At 45.2% G+C, this 16,009-nt stretch overlaps 1 protein-coding gene and 1 long non-coding RNA gene across 7 annotated transcripts in view; one reads left to right on the forward strand and one right to left on the reverse strand.

Annotated features, from left to right (window-relative positions):
- The window catches only part of LOC120101670 (uncharacterized), a 90,960-nt gene that overhangs the window by 21,130 nt on the left and 53,821 nt on the right, over positions 1–16,009 (forward strand). The window contains exon 4 of one of the 3 annotated variants that reach the window (XR_005502476.2): positions 1,906–8,147. The exons of the other annotated variants lie outside the window; for them this stretch is intronic. This is a non-coding gene — a long non-coding RNA (uncharacterized LOC120101670). Of the gene's footprint in view, positions 1–1,905; positions 8,148–16,009 lie in introns of those variants that run through there. 3 annotated transcript variants of the gene reach the window in all.
- Gpcpd1 (glycerophosphocholine phosphodiesterase 1) overlaps positions 11,803–16,009 on the reverse strand; it is a 44,896-nt gene continuing 40,689 nt past the window's right edge. For 3 of the 4 annotated variants that reach the window (XM_063284166.1, XM_039105465.2, XM_039105466.2), the window contains one exon: positions 11,803–13,401. In XM_063284166.1, the coding sequence (XP_063140236.1) occupies positions 13,212–13,401 (190 nt within the window). In that variant the 3' untranslated portion in view covers positions 11,803–13,211. The remainder of the gene's footprint in view (positions 13,402–16,009) is intronic. The other variant, NM_198779.2, reaches the window with a different exon arrangement.

Here is a 16,009-nt window from a genome sequence, read left to right on the forward strand (position 1 = left end):
ATTTCAGATAGGAATGCTGGGATGGCAGTGGCAGAAAAGGAGCCTGGAGAAATAGTCATGGGGTCTGAGGAGGTTTGGACAGTGAGGCTGGGCTGGGCCCGGCTGGGCTCTGTAACCTGCTGTTTCTTGCATCGTTTGCACAGTTTATATGTTCTTTCTTTTTTTTTAAGATTTATTTATTTATTATATATATAAATACACTGTAGCTGTCTTCAGATACACCAGAAGCGGGCATCAGATCTCTTTACAGATGGTTGTGAGCCACCATGTGGTTGCTGGGAATTGAACTCATGACCTCTGGAAGAGCAGTCGGGTGCTCTTACCGCTGAGCCATCTCTCCAGCCCTTATATGTTCTTTCAAGTACAAAAAAAATGTTTTACTCCTTAATTTTAGGTGATAATTCACAAGGGCCTGGGCCACAGCTCCCCCTCTCCCTTCAGATGAGGCAGCTTCATCTTAAAAACTGATTTAAGCAAACTCCCCACTACCACCCCACCCCACCCCCTGCCAAGAGCTAAGACAGCAAGAATGAGCCCCGGAGACTTACAGAGAGAAGCTCAGAGGAGAAAATGAACCAAGCAAGGCCTGCTGGGAAGCCACCGGAAAAGCCTCCTGAGAGAAGGACAACATGACCCAGATTGCTGCAGAAAAAAAGCAAAAACCCTACAATCCGACCATCCTGAGATCTATGTCCTCACAGGACAGAAGGGAGACAGCAGGGTGCTTTGGCAAGAAGATGGTAGAGCTGGAGACACAGCAGGTGTGAGGGGGTGTAGGGGAGATCTCTGCTCAGCTCAGAAAGACAACTTGGTTTTCCGAGAAGCTCTGGTGCAGATGGATGAGGAGACGGCTGGTTTTATTTTTACCCCCACACCCCGGGAGCAGGAGAGATAAGTTGTTGTGAGGATTGATGCATGTTGCCACCAGACTGACTTAAAGGGTTGGTTAGGTGGCAAACAGTATCTGACTCTATAGTCACTGGTCTCAAAACTTGGTCACCACTCGGCCTGCGTCATGGCCGGCTACCTACCTGTAACCGAGGCTGCAACTCAGCCCGGGGCTCCTGAGACCAGCACCTCCACTGACCCTGCCCTTGTCTGGCCTCTGCCTTTAGGTAGCAATATCACTGGGACATATAGCCCAGAGAAGGTAGTTGAATCACACACACACACCCACACACCCCACCCCACCCCTGACACGGCGACTTCTATCCAAAATTATTTGCCTATTCAGCCCATGCAGATGTGCAAGTGTGACAAAAAATGAAAATAGCCAGTAGCTGCTGCCTGCCCGCCATCTGCAGGAAGCTCGGGTCTGTGTGAGCATCATGGGCCTCTGTTCCAGCACAGCCTCCCAGCGCGTGGGGCCTGAGTACAGCTGGGTCTTCGAGCTAGGTGACTTGGACATAGGAATATACAGACCCCCTCAGCCACAACTCTGCCTTTTGTCACTAACTGAAGCTGTTTGGATCCGAGCTTCAAGTGACTCACCTTCCTTTGTCAACATCACCCAAGCCAGTGGCTCTGTTCTTATCTGTCTCTGATCAGCACATCTACGTCTGTCTGCTGCCCTTGGAATCCCCTCCCCTCCCTCCTCCCTTCCCCTCCTCTCCCCGCCCCTTTTATTCCCCCCTCCTCTCTCCCATCCCCTCTCCTCTTTTACTTTACATGTATGTGCGAATGCCTGCATGTATCTGAGTCTGGTGCCTGTGGAGGCCAGAGGAAGGCTCAGGCTGACATCTCTCATCTATAACATAGCTGTATGAAGGAAAAAACATGGAGTTAGAAAGTGCTAGCGAGCCTGAGTGGCAACAAATTGCGATGTTGGTGGAAGAGTAAAATGGTAGCGATGTGGACATTTTTGGCGGCCTCTTTTAAAAAACGTAACCATGCGGTTCCATCCAGGGAAGCAGATCGATGCCTTCTGGTCCGCCATCATCAGAGAAGCCGCCTCCCGCAGCAGATGCAGAGACCCACAGCCAGACACTACATGCTACCTCCATCAAATCCCTGCATGGCTCAGGGAACCCTGTGGAAGAGGAGGCAGGAAGAGTGTTAGAGGACTGGAGGGCACAAAGAAAACGAAGCCCTCGAAACCAACATGAGCAAAGCTCACAAGAACTCACAGAGACCAAGGAGGCATGCACAGGGCTGCCCGGGTTTGTGCCAGGCCCTCTGCGCGTACACGATGGCTTCAGTTTAGCGCTTGTATGCCTTACCTGAGCGGGAGAACAAGTGTGTCTTTGGTTCTTGTACCTCCTCTTGGGCTCTTCTGTCTGTTTTGTCCAATTAATGTGGTTATGTTTTTACCCTAATATCCCTTAGAAAACCATTTGTTTTCTAATGAGAGACAGAAAGGGAGTGGATTCAAATGGGAAGGGGGGGTGAACTAGGTCAATAGACGGAGGGTTAAAAGTTTTATTAGGATGTGAGTATAAAGATAAATAAATTAACATGCAGTAAATGGTAGGACCCCGTAACTACAGTCTGGAGGATTTATGCTAAGCAGATGAAAACTCTCACGTGCCCAGCACACACGAGTGTGTACAGTAGCTTCTTCTCACCAAGTCAACGTGGAAAGCACCCAGACGTCCCTCTGGCAACGATTCAGAGCACTTGGAGTGCAAACGCGTCACAGGTTCAGCAAAGCCCCTTCCTGTGGGGGAGAGATGGGATGAGCTGAGGCTGGGGAAATCCTAACTTAAATTTGACGCACGCTTTTGCAGTAACTATTTACAGGCGCACACAAAACTTCCGAGCTGGATGTGAGGATTTAAAAGACGAGGGAATGTGGGGTTTAAATTCTTTGCTTTTTCCGTCGAGAGGGTGGGGAAAAAACGGGGTTTAATGGCTGACAAACCTCACCACATTGCTGCGGCTACCTGCATAGTAGTACTTACCTTCATTCTGTGATGGGGAGAGTAAGGATTAGAATCGTTAGAATCTGTAGTGGTTTGAATATGCTTGACCCAAGGAGTGGCACTATTAGGAAGTATGGCCTTGTTAGAGGACGAGTGTCACTGTTGGGGTGAGCAATGAGACCCATGTGGGAGCCAGTCTTCTTTTAGCGACCTTCAGATGAAGACATAGAACTTGTGGCTCCTCCCGCACCATACCTGCCTGGATGCGGCATGTTCCCACCATGATGATAGTGGACTGAACCTCCAAACCTGTAAGCCAGCCCCAATTAAATGCTGTCCTTAAAAGAGTTGCCTTGGTCATGGTGTCTGCCCACAGCAATAGAACCATATCTAAGACAGAAGCGTTGTTGGAAAGCTGAGCAAAAGCTGAGCTGCTGCAGTGGCCCAGTGCTGCAGTGGCCTGGTGCACAAGGCATCCACAAGGTGGCGCTCACGACTAAAATTTTATTGCTCGCCCCCCTCCCACCTTTTTTCCCCCCCTCCCGGAGCTGCGGACCGAACCCAGGGCCTTGCGCTTCCTAGGCAAGCGCTCTACCACTGAGCTAAATCCCAACCCCCCCTCCCACCTTTCTAAAATGAAGTAACACACCTCTTCACTGGAATAGTACAATTATTTAGCTACCTATTGAGAATATCCTCTAAAATGGAATCGATAACAATTGTAACCAGCATTTCATCAAGGAAAAAAATCAAAGCCAGGCATCTGTAATCTCGACATTTAGAGGATATGAGCAGAGGACTGCAGCAAGGTCCAGTCCAGCCTCAACTCTGTAAGGAGGCAGCCTGGAAAACAACAACAGCAGCAGCAACAGCAGCAGCAACAACAACAACAACACTTGTCAATATCTGGCCATGGTGGCCATGCCTGTACTCCCATTACTTGGGAGGCAGAGAGAGAGAGGGCTCTCCATGAGTTCCAGGCTAGCCAGAGCAACCTAGCAATAAGCAATTCCAAAACAACAGGAGGTTGGAGAGGATCCATAAGGCTGCTCTTCCAGACCCAGGTTCAAATCCCATCACCCACAGACTAACAACCACCGGTAACTCCAGTTCCAATGTCCCCTTCTGGCCTCTGAGGGCACCAGGCATACACATCCCTGCAGGCCCTCAGGAGAATGAACATCCACACAGAATAAAACAGAACAAAAGACGTGCTGGGGTAGGCAGGGAGGGGGCTCCTAAGTTCTTCAGATGAGAATTGGGTTTTCATTTCAACTGTAGACCCAACTACATGGAAATCTAAAATGCCATGGGCTGGCACACAGCTCCTGTGACAGGCAGCGCTGGGAGCCTTGCGTGTCCCCAGGGAGGTCTCCTCAGACGCTTGGGCCTGTGGTCTCAGTTCTTGTCAGTACTCCTCACTAAGAATTGGCTTTTGTCTTCAGATGGGTGGAGGCAGATCCAGATCTACCAACCTCACTCCCCACCCTCACGGTACCAACACCCCCACCCACCCCTACACACCTCCACCCAGAGCCCTTCTGCATTAGCAGGCCCTGGACATCCTGTCTGCTGTGGTCTGTCATGCAGCTCCCAACTGGCCAGGATCCTCAGCCAGATCTCTATAGCAACGGTTCTCAACCTTCCTCATGCTGCGACCCATTGACACAGTTCACGCTGTGGTGACCCCCAACCATAAAATTACTTTTGTTGCTGCTTCATAACTGTAATTTTGCTATGATGAATCATAATGTAAATATCTGATATGCAGGATATCTGTGAAAGGGTGTTCCCCATAACCACCATAGGGGCTACAACCCACAGGTTGATCACTACTGCTCTAGCACCCCCACTCTGCAGCAACCCTGCCATCTACCCCATGCTCCTCAGGCCTGCGGTGTTTGCTCTTTCTGGTTCACCTAGGGTTTGGTTAGAAGGTGGTAGAATGGGAGCTGCTTTCAATGCTACAGAGAAAGGGGATGAATCAGGACCCTGCGCTGAGCCAGAAAGGAGAGCAGGGGCTGCGCCTTCCCTCCCTCCTGTCCTTCCAGAGTCTGCCCTGGCTGAGAGTCCGTGCTTTATGGACTCTTTCTAGGAAGCTCATGGGCTCGAAACCTCTGAACTCACAGGGACAGGAGGCACAGTGTGGCGTTCCCTGCCATGGCCACAGCAGGCCACAGACCTGAGGTGTTCACAAGACACTTTTCTTCCAATTGCCCGTGAGCAAGTGGTAACAGTCAGGACAAATGTCCAATGAGGAGCAGGCAAGTGGCACTGAGGAGGGTGGCTTTTGGGAGAGTAGTTCTTGTTTGCTTTTCTCCGGTACTGCTGATGGATGCAGAGTCCCTTGCTCTCCAAGCGAATTTCCCCCCTAAGCTACCTAAGCCCTGTTTCCCTTTCACATGCCCTCCCCTAAAAACAGAAGAGTGGAGTTGTTTCTTTACTTGGAAATGGATTTGTTCATATTGTTTTGTGGGGACAGGGACACTCCATGTAGTCCGGGCTGGACTGGAGTACACTATGTAGGTCAGACTGGCCTTGAATTCCCAGAGAGCCACCTGCCTCGGCCTCCACAGGGCCGGAATTAGATGGTTTGTGCCAAAGCACCCAGTCCAACTTACTCATACGTTAAAGATAGTTCTGAACACCGTTCTTCCTCACAATCGCGGGCACAGCACGTTAAAGGCAGCTCGTCGTCTTCCACTCGGCAACACAGAAGGGATTGCAGACAACAGAACAGGCTTTTCAAAACCATTCAAGAAGGTATAGAGTGATTGTGGTCGTTTTCACCGCCTTCATCTTCCCCATCACTCTCCTCCCAGATCTGAAACTGATCTTATTTCAAAAAGCCCCACTCCCCGCCCCATGCTTGCTTCCTCTCCCGGCTCTGTGACCCACTGAGTTTAACTCTGGTTTCTGGCACAAGCATGGGTGGGGAATTATTTACTGGAGCAGAGATGACATTCTCAGCAGTGATTACAGCACTGAGCAGACACACCACTCCCCTGCAACCATTTCTTCTAATGACTCCTTGGGAGGGACTGAGGCCTTGTGAAATGTTGATGGGCCCCACCTTGGGCAAATGATAGCAGCTTTGATGATCTCATAGGCGTATGCAGTCGTGTCTTGTCCAGGAGACACCATTTTGCAGCAGCCCTTCCCTCCCATCCTCCAGCTCTGATGTCATGTCCACCTTCCCTTCACAGTGTCCCCGAGCCTTGGAGGCAGGTGATATGTTTGCCTGCATTTAAGCCACAGCATGCCAGGAGTCACTTATCCTCAGTGTTATTGGGTGTCTCCAGGTTCTTGACCTCTTACCCAAAGAACTGCAAACCCACAGATCTGCACAGAAGCAAGAAGACTTATTTGGAGCAGTAATCATACAGATACAGAAAGGTTCCCTAGCAAGCTCGACAGCGGCCACATGAGTGAGGACACTCAAGGGCCACAATTATTGTTTGAAGTTGCTTTTATTAGGTTCAAGAGGAGGAGTGGCTGGTGACTGAGGGGCATAGCTATGGAAGTTCTCTAATTGGATTGTATGTCTCTTCCCATAATGCACCTGATTTTAATCATATGCACCTCCACTTATGCATAGGCATAAGATGGTAAATAGGAGCGTCTTCCCCAGAGGTTTCCAGAAGTTAGTTTTGCCTCGTTGCTCATATACCAAAAGCTTGCTCTGGTCAGATCGGTTTTCCTGTTCTTCATAGCATCTGCTTGTTACTAGGGGTGGGGAAACTTGCACCACTATTCAAAGATGAGAGTCTGTATAGCTCTGTGCTGGGAAGAACCAGATGTATTGTTTGAAGAAGGAATGTGTGTACTAGCGTATTTTCTGTTGCTGTTGTAAACACTTAAACCAAAAGTAACTTGAAGATGGGGCTAGGGGTATTTTATCTAACATATCACACACACACACACACACACACACACACACACACACACACACACAAAATGTTAAGACAAAGCCCTAGAACACCTTGGAAAGTACCTTAAAAATCAAACAGGCTGAGACCATTATGGTCAAGACAGGCCAAGCTGAAGATCCTTAAGTGCTTAGTGGACTGAGGCAGAAAAAAAAAAAAAATCATGAATTTGAGGCCATTGTGGACGACTTAGTTTTAGGTTGCCCTGAACCAAAAGCAAAACTCTGTCTCAAAATGACTAAAAACAAAATGATTTGAGAGTATCTGTAGGTAAATGGAAGTTACACTTCTATTTAAAAACAAAGTTTGCATCTAAAAATGGAAAAGTAAAAATCAGGTGTCTAAGAGTGAGAATCAGGGGTTGGGGATTTAGCTCAGTGGTAGAGTATTTGCCGAGCAAGCGCAAGGCCCTGGGTTCGGTCCCCAGCTCCGAAAAAAAGAAAAAAAAAAAAAGAGTGAGAATCAGCTGGAAAAATTGGGAAGGAAAATATGGTCAATATTTTATATAATATTTTATATTAGTTTAAGGGTTAATATTATAAACATTGACCTGCATGTGGTAAAAATCAATAAGGAAACCAAGGCATTGAACAGATTACCCAGAATGCAGTGCAGATGTGCTTTCCTCACTGATTTCAACATATCCTGAACTCAGGTGGCAAAAAGCCTTTACCAGATTTAAGCAGGGGAGGGGGTGGGTCAAGGAGATGAGGAGAAAAGTAGAGGGATGTATGTAAGAAACAAAGGCTATCTGAAAAGCCTTACTTTGTAAGCTATAAACACACACACACACACACACACACACACACACACACACACAAGTGTGGTGGCGGCTAGGATCTTAACCCCAGCACTCAGGAGACAGAGGTGGGTGGATCTCTGAGTTGGAGGATAGCCTGGTCTACAAAAGGAGTTCCAGGACAGCCAAGGCTACATAAAGAATGCCTCAAAAGCAAAACCAAAAACCAACAAAATAATAAAGTGAACCCTTGAGCAGTGGTAACCTGTGTAGGTGAACTCTCAGAAGCCATAGGCTGGAGAACTACATCAGGAGGTGGGTGATCCTTCCCAAGTGCTAGGGTTAAACCTGGCCCTGTAAAATATCCTTCTTTGAGAACCGTAAGTCAGTTTCACCTGTAAGTGTGGATGCCAGATCTAAGCAAAGCCTACAGATCAAGGTGACATTCGTGTGTAGGCTCCATTTAACTGTGGTCAATCTCGCAACACAAATGAACACCACTCGGTCCTTTATCGCATTAAAATTAAGATGGAGGGAAAAAATGACTATTTTCTAAACTTTCAAATGCTCATCAAATAAATCCAATACCTCTTATTGAGGACTGGTTCTCCCAGAAAAGGCAAAAATGATTTTTTTTTAATGTTGGTAGCCATCTGTTGAGAGTTCAGTGAGCATCAAAGTAACATCTCCACTGACAATCAGAACAAAACTCCAGGCTCCCGTGACTGCAGTAGGTAATAAAATGTACAGGACAGTTCCTAAACTAGAAGGAAAACCCACTTCAGTTATGACCAGTTACTTAGAAAACCCCTGAGGCTAAATAAGATTTGGACTATTTTGACTAATGAATTCACAAGGCTGCTAGGATTGTGATCAGTCAACAGATGATGGGCAATGGGATTTGTCTAAAAGCCTGTTTATGGGCAGTAAGATGGCTCAGAGGAGTGCCTGTTACTCTGATGACCAGAGTTTAGTCCGTGGAACCCACATGAGCATTGCGGCATGTAAACCATGCCCAAATGCACAGCCACAAGCAAACACAAAGTAAAACAATAAAATTTTTAGAGGCCACAGAATGGTTTGAGCACTGTGAAGAGAGGCAAGTCCTGAGGAACAGCCTGATATGAGGGGCCTTGCTGCCACCTGAGGCCATGGGTGAGGTTCTGCTTTATGTTACTGCCGAGGGCCATATTTAGGTCATTGGCCATGCAGCAGTAGGGGTCTGTGTCAGTATCTGTGGCCTATATTACTACCAAAGGCCACGCATCCCTGCCACTGGGGAGCTTGTGAGTTTTAAGGGCCGCACAAAGCTGGCCCCACCCTCACCAGCTGCAGCATTTGGTAGTGGGCCCTGCACTTCGCTTGGGCAGCACAGCAGAGGCGGCCCTGGAGGTGGTGGTGGTGAGCTGGCCCAGAAGGCATGAGAATGTGAGAGCTCGCTCTGCCCTCTTACCAGCTACAGCACTGGGTGCGTTAGCTGGGGGAGCACTGGAGAGCTTGCCCTGGTGGTGTGGGTGTGGGAGAGCTCACCAACTCAACTACCACCAAGGCCAGGATTCAGGGCTTTGAGTTGGCCCACCCCAACATCTACCCAATCTGTGAACTGCTGGAGCACACAACGGGGCTGGTTCTGCAGATCCAAAGCTGCGGGATCTCCATGACACAGGGCAGCAACAGGATATCTGAGAAGAGTCCCACTGAGGATCAGGAATGATAGCGTAGCAGAAGTCAGAGGCCTCGAGCCAGATCAATGGCTCAGTGCAGTGAACGCAAAGAAAGATGTATGGACAAAAGGATATACTATGTGACACACTGCAGCTGCCACGAGGCTTATTTTCTTTTGGGGGTGTTGCAAGGGTGAAGGGCAGATAAAAAGGGTCGGGGCATAAGTGAGATTGGGGTACATAATGTGAAATTCACAAAAAAGAAACCTAGATTACAAAAAAACTTCAGAGTAGCTGTTAAGATCCAAGAATGAACTTTCAAGTATACAAATGTACATTTAGAATAAAATTGTAGTTAAATGACTCTGCCTCAATATTTGTAATACAGCAAATTAACACAGTATTTCAAATACTGAATTGGCTCATCTGCATAAGGTGACTCTCAAGTTATAGAATATGTGGGAGAAATTTGTCTGAAAACGTGGCAGCTGCCTGATCACATGGATTCAGTAAGAAAAGCCACAGCCGACCTAGGGTTTAGAAGCTAGCTTGCAGACGAAGGGAAACCTGTCATTAAGTAGGAAGTGCCCTTGTCATGCTAAGCAGAGCCAGGATGGGCTAGGTATACAGGACTGAATTCCGGGAAAGTCTGGGCTGCAGAACTAAGCTGTGGATGGGATGCTCCTGGGCTTTTGCTAAGCTCTCACTTTCTGCAATTAGCTTACCCCACCTTCCATCAGAGGTAGAGGATGTTTAAACTCAAACACTGTACAGATTAACCCAGTTTTCTATTCCTGAATCAGTATTACCTCAGCTGTTTGTCGTTGGGGGTGGGGATTGAGTATGGGCCTCACTGTGTAGTCCTAGCTGGCCTAGAACTATATGGACAAGAGTGGCCTTGAACTCAAGAGATTACCCTGGCCTGACTCCTTAGTGCTGCGGTTAAATGCATTTGCCACCATACCTAATCCTTTTTTTCAATCCTGTAAGGTGCTTTGCCTATGTGACTGCACCATATGCATTTTGTGGTCACAATGGCCAAAAGATGCCAGGTTCCCCTAAAACTGTAGTTATAGAGGTTGTTGAGTCGTGAAATTGAACCTGAGTCCTTTGGGAGAGTAGCCAGTATTACTGCTGGGCCATTCTTCATCCCTTTGCTTTGAAATCAAGACTCTTACATTTTCTTCCTTCGAGACAGCTCTCACCACCCCACTCCACCAAAACAGAAACATGACTACTTTGGCCTGAGTTTAAACAGGTTGTAATTCAAACTGTGACAACCTTTTGGCTGTCGCTCCATTAAGGACTTGCGAAGTCATAACTATTTCATTTTGCTTTTTGTGTTGAGGTATTGTGTATCCCAGGATGACCTAAACTGTGCTTGGGACAGAGTCCAGAGCTTCGTGCCTGCCTAGCAGTCCCAATCATATGCTCTTACAATGTAAATGTCCCAACCTACTTCTCACTCTCTAGCGAGGTTAAATGAATCTTGCATGAATGAGGAGCCCAAACATACTTCTTATACAAATACCTTACTTTCAATCTGAAAATGACATCGTTCTCTCAGTGAAGGGTATGCTTTCATGAAGCCAGTGTAACCAAACCCCTAATATTGTAGACGACACAATGGCAGCTACAGAGAAGGCAGAAGAGGAAATGATGATCATGCATGACTGGCAAGTTGCCCTGCACCATACACAAATCCAGTCAGCTCTATCTTCAGACAAGAGGTCAGAACAACCCTCAACACCTCCTTTGTGAGGGAGCTTTGTGCCCTGCCTCTACACTCAGAAGTGTTAGTACAAGGAGCAAAGGCCAGCGAATCCTAGAACATTCCAGGAAGTGTAAGTTAATTTAACATTAATCGTCTACATGTAAGAACTAACATCTATCCCAGTGGTTGTAGTTAAGCCACTTCAAAATGTGCATTCATAATAAATTCATTTACTGTGGAAATTAATAGATGAAGGTTCTATAAGATCACTGGCAAATGCAATATAGTGAGTAATAAAATATGGGTCCCTCCTTTCAAGAGTGTTGGTAGGATAAAGCTAGATGGCAAAGCCAGAGTGTGGCAGGGTGACTGGGAAAGGTTACAAAGGGCACTTGGGCACAGACGAGTGGTGCAAGGCTACTCACAGCACGGCTGAGTGGAGTGGGAGAGTAACTGCTAGTGATACGGAGGCTTGAGCTAGCCAAGTAGCCTAATCACCTAGTCATGGAGAACAGTGGCCAGGCTCTATGTGGCCCACACTCAACTCTTAAGCTCTGCTCTACCCTTTTGCTTCCCTTCTGTCCTGTTCACAATCATGGAGCTAAGAGGGAAAATACATGGGAATGACCACAGAACAAAACTAGAGCACAGGTGCAGTCTACAGAAGAAAAAGAATCACATTTTCTGAAGGTGCCTGATTATGTGAAAATGTTAAAGACTCATTCGACATGGGAAAGGATATAAAAATATCCTCCTAGAAAGTCCACTTTCTAAACTATGTCCCACTAAACACATGTTACAAATACAGTCCCATAGGTTTTCAGACGCCATCCTCCCACAGTGAAGAGCTGAACCCCACTGTTGCACGGTTAAGAACAAATCAGGAAGCCAAAGGTGGTGGCGCATGACTTTAATACCACTTAGGAAGCAGAGGCAGATGATCTGGGAGTTCAAAGCCAGCTGGTTTACACAGTGAGTTCCTGGACAGCCAAGGCTACACAGGTTGTCCCAAAAAATTAAAAAAATAAAAGGTACAACTTGTCATCTCAAGTCTTAGGATTTTAGCTTCTGTCAAAATGTCAATACATGAACAAACTACCCCAGCAGGAACACAGAGCGTGCGGTGAGCCAGCCATACAAAATGAATAAATGACTATTGTCAGACAGATACGATTATAAAACAATTCTACAAAATACCTTCTTCAAATTTCATTTTAAGATGAGGAAAAAATAAATCTGTCATTTTATTTAACATTCATTCTGAAGTTACAGTTTTATCAATACAATCTGCTTCTAATGAAATCTTAGTATAATCCTAAAAGCATGCATTTATATACAGTAATTTCTACATTCCTAAATAAATTACATACATGATATATATTAAACAATAAAGAATAGCAATTTGAGAATTCAGGACATTTATTTTTCTGCATGGGGGTTAACTACTGTGGAGCACACACGGCAATTGCTTACTAGGTAGTGAGACACTAAATAGGCATACTCTTTTTAGGCGACAAAATATTTTCAGTCCTTAACATCTCACTCACCTAGCACCAGATGCAAGGACAGTAAACATGTACAACCTCATGCTTAAAACAAACCTAAAGCATGCACGGAGTCAAATTTACACATTCTGATCTACACGACTATATATGCAATATATACCTCTTACAAATACTTTATACATTAAGTTACCCTGCAGCATTCTGGAACTTTTAAAATCTTTGAACAGTCTATGAAACAAGTTTTGAGGTTCATCTGCAGGCTGGTTTGGGTCAGGTGGGAAATGGCAGCAGTCTGAGGTTTATACTAAAGGAGCCTAGTGCATGTTTCTATCAACCCATGTAAAGACACCTATGTACATGGATGACACAGACTTGTGCAGCTGGAGCCACCAGTGCAAATGCATGCACTTGAGGTACTTATTATTTCCATGGTCAGGTATAATTATGCAGTCATTTTTCTCAAGCACTGAAGATTTAAGACCTAATCAAATGAAAAGCCTGAACTATGAGATATTTATATAGCTAATTTCCAAGTATTATGCTTTTAATGAAGATTCACCATTATAGGCTTAGATCTCTCATTTAAAGTGTTTAACATTTGTACAGAGACTGATTGGTAATTATACCTGGACAAGTGATAAATAGTGTACTTGATATTCTTGCGGGAACTGTAATGATAGTAAAATACTTCATTATTGCTTCATTGGACTGAGAAACCTAAGAGGCGACCGGTGTTCAGTGGTGGAGACGGAACCTCAGCGCAGGGGAGAGCCTCTGAATGTCCTCTGTGCACTAGGAACTAAGCGTTCTCCACATTATCAATGCCGTTAGCATCCACATGGATTTTAGACTCCATACAGAAAGAAGGAGGAATGAAGTGGCTAACAGTGGGACACAAACAGTTCTTAAGCTCTGGCAATTCTCGCTTCAGGCGCTCCAGTTGCTCCACTTGGAATATATTTGGTTGTTCAGGCATCCAATCGTATATCCTATGGTGAAACAGACACAACAAATGTAATTTCATGTTTATTAAAGACTTTTCACGAAAATTCACTTTTGAAATGCCTGGAATATCCTCACTATGGATATTTTATTCTACTTTATACAATAAGGATCAAAGCATTAATTGAATTAATTTTCTTCTCCTTTTCCAAATAATTCATTATAGAACTGCTCTTCTCTAACCCTGGCTATAAAGTAATTCCTTGAATCAGAAAATGGAGCTTGTAGATTCTTGAAATATATGCCCTCCAGTTAAATTAACTGGTGGTGCCTTATATTTTGGAGGAAAACCTCCCAAGAGCTGGAACTTGTCCCCAGTGACTTAAGTCACAGATGACAGAGGCAAGAAGGAGCCTCTGTAGGCTGAGGCTCCCACAGGCAAAGACCAGCTTCACCAGCTGCCAAGCAACAGCACAGAGCCATGAAAGAATTTTTATGACGTCACAGGATGGAAGACAGAATATATACATTAAACCTATGAGCACAGTAACACAAAGAATTTCTGTTAAAGAAATGCAGGGCTGATGGGTTAACTCTGAGGTGTAGTAAGTGTAGTGCTTCTTAGCATGAATGAGAGGTTTGGTTCCCAGCACTGAAAACCAACCAACCAACCAACCATCCATCCATCCAAGCAAGCTAGTGAAAAGAAACACTAACTCTGGGTTTTGTGCATACTAGGCAAGCACTGTGCACTATGCTAAATCCCAGCCCAGTCTTTAGTAGCATATACCAACAGGATAGAGGTGTGTGTGTGTTGGGGCGGGAGAAGTGCTCAGAAAAGGGTGAAACAGACTTAGAAGGTCCATCTCCGTGATTTCAGAGCACTGGTAACAAAGAGTAGATTCTCCCAAGTTTCACGGGGGAAACAAATATTAGCGTTAACGGGAACCAATGTGACTTCACAGTTCTCAATGCTAACAATGGAGCCGAGGGGGAAAATGTTAGAAAACCCTAGGTTTTCATTTGACTTCTGACAGAGAACCTGAGCCTTGAACCTCTGATCCTGCTATCTCCACCTGAGTACTGGGATTAAAGTCCTGGGCCACGTCTTTTAAGTGTGGTGCTGGGGATGTGGCTAGTCCCTTGTATATGCTAAGTAGACTACTAGAGCAATTAATCTGTCCCTTCAGTATGCATCTTCAATGATGAAAAACTACTTCTCTACAAAATGACTAAAGTACATTGTACAGATATAGCCCCTACCTGTACAAAGCTACTGCATTTTGTTTTCTAACATTTCATTGGGAGTGGTTCATCTAGGAAGGCTTTTATTACAGCCAAGCAGGCCTTGAAGTCTTACTCCTCTTGCTTCTATGGAAGCACATGTCCTCAAAGCCCAGCTTGATTCTAGGGGCTCAAGAACAGAAACCAGTGACAGAGAACTTGAGTGGCATTGTAAATGGCCTTCCTTAATTTAGGCCTAAACATCATCACCAACTTGCAGTGAGTGTAAATAAAAGCAAGTGATTTTAAAGTCCTCCCTCTTGTGCTTCATGCTGAACCCATGCCTGAGCAAACCCCATCAAACCAAATATGACCATCTCAAACTCCCACCTCTGTAACATTCTTCAAACAAGCTGAGCCAGGGTGAAGCCATCTTCCTTATCACTTGTATCATCCCACTGTTATTACATGTCAACACTGGGCTTCAAGCATGAAAGCTCTTGAGAGTCATCCATGGAATAACCTTACAACATCCTTTTCTGCAGTCATTTTCTGGATACTCACTATTTTTATCAGATTGTTAATACAAAATTTAAGTTTTTATCTTGTTAATTGTAAGCACTTATTTTTTTTTAAATCTGGCTAGTCACTCTATTTTAGACAAAACTAACCAATTGGTTTAAAAGGCAGGCAGACAGGTAAATAAGACAGCAGACCAGCTAGGCATGGCAGCTTTCAACTGCAATGTCTTTGGGAAGCTGAAACATGAAGATTGCGACACTGAGTAAAACCCTCCCTATCTTCAAAACCAAAGGAAGTAAGTGAACACCAGTCCAGACAAGAGTGGGAGTAAAGTCTTTATTAAAAAGAATGGTACAACTCAGTAGGATAAAGAGTAGTAGGAATTAAATCTAAGGAAAGCTTATTTTGGTTTTTTTTCTCAAGGTCTGGTCAAAACTTTGTACTTCCTCCATCGAGTCGTTTTTTTACAACCTAAAGCTTCTTTACACTAAAGCAACTTTCTGAACATCAGCAGCTATTAAACTTACATCTTACATACCAATTCCTAGGAAGCTGTATCCAGTCAACAAATATCTGATCCCACAGTCTACATATTATTGTCTTAGCCTTTGACGATAGTAAACAAAAAAAGGAAAGTGTCCTGGTTCTTGTGCAGCCCACACTCTGTGTATGCATTAGGAAACGGGGAGGCCAGGAAGGAAAAGACACACAATACAATGTTACATATATCTGTGTTTGTCCGTGATAAATTATCTCAAGCAAAGTTAAGAAGCACCCTATGAACAGAAGCTACCATTTTAAATAGTGTAGTCCTTGTGCAAGTGACATTTCAGTGTACGGGAGTCACTCTCTGAAGCAGAAAGAAAGAGCCCATTGAGGAATGTTGTGTGAGTTAAGATCCCAGGGGAA

The sequence above is a fragment of the Rattus norvegicus genome, chromosome 3 (assembly GCF_036323735.1).
Source record: "Rattus norvegicus strain BN/NHsdMcwi chromosome 3, GRCr8, whole genome shotgun sequence".
Lineage (NCBI taxonomy): Eukaryota > Metazoa > Chordata > Mammalia > Rodentia > Muridae > Rattus > Rattus norvegicus.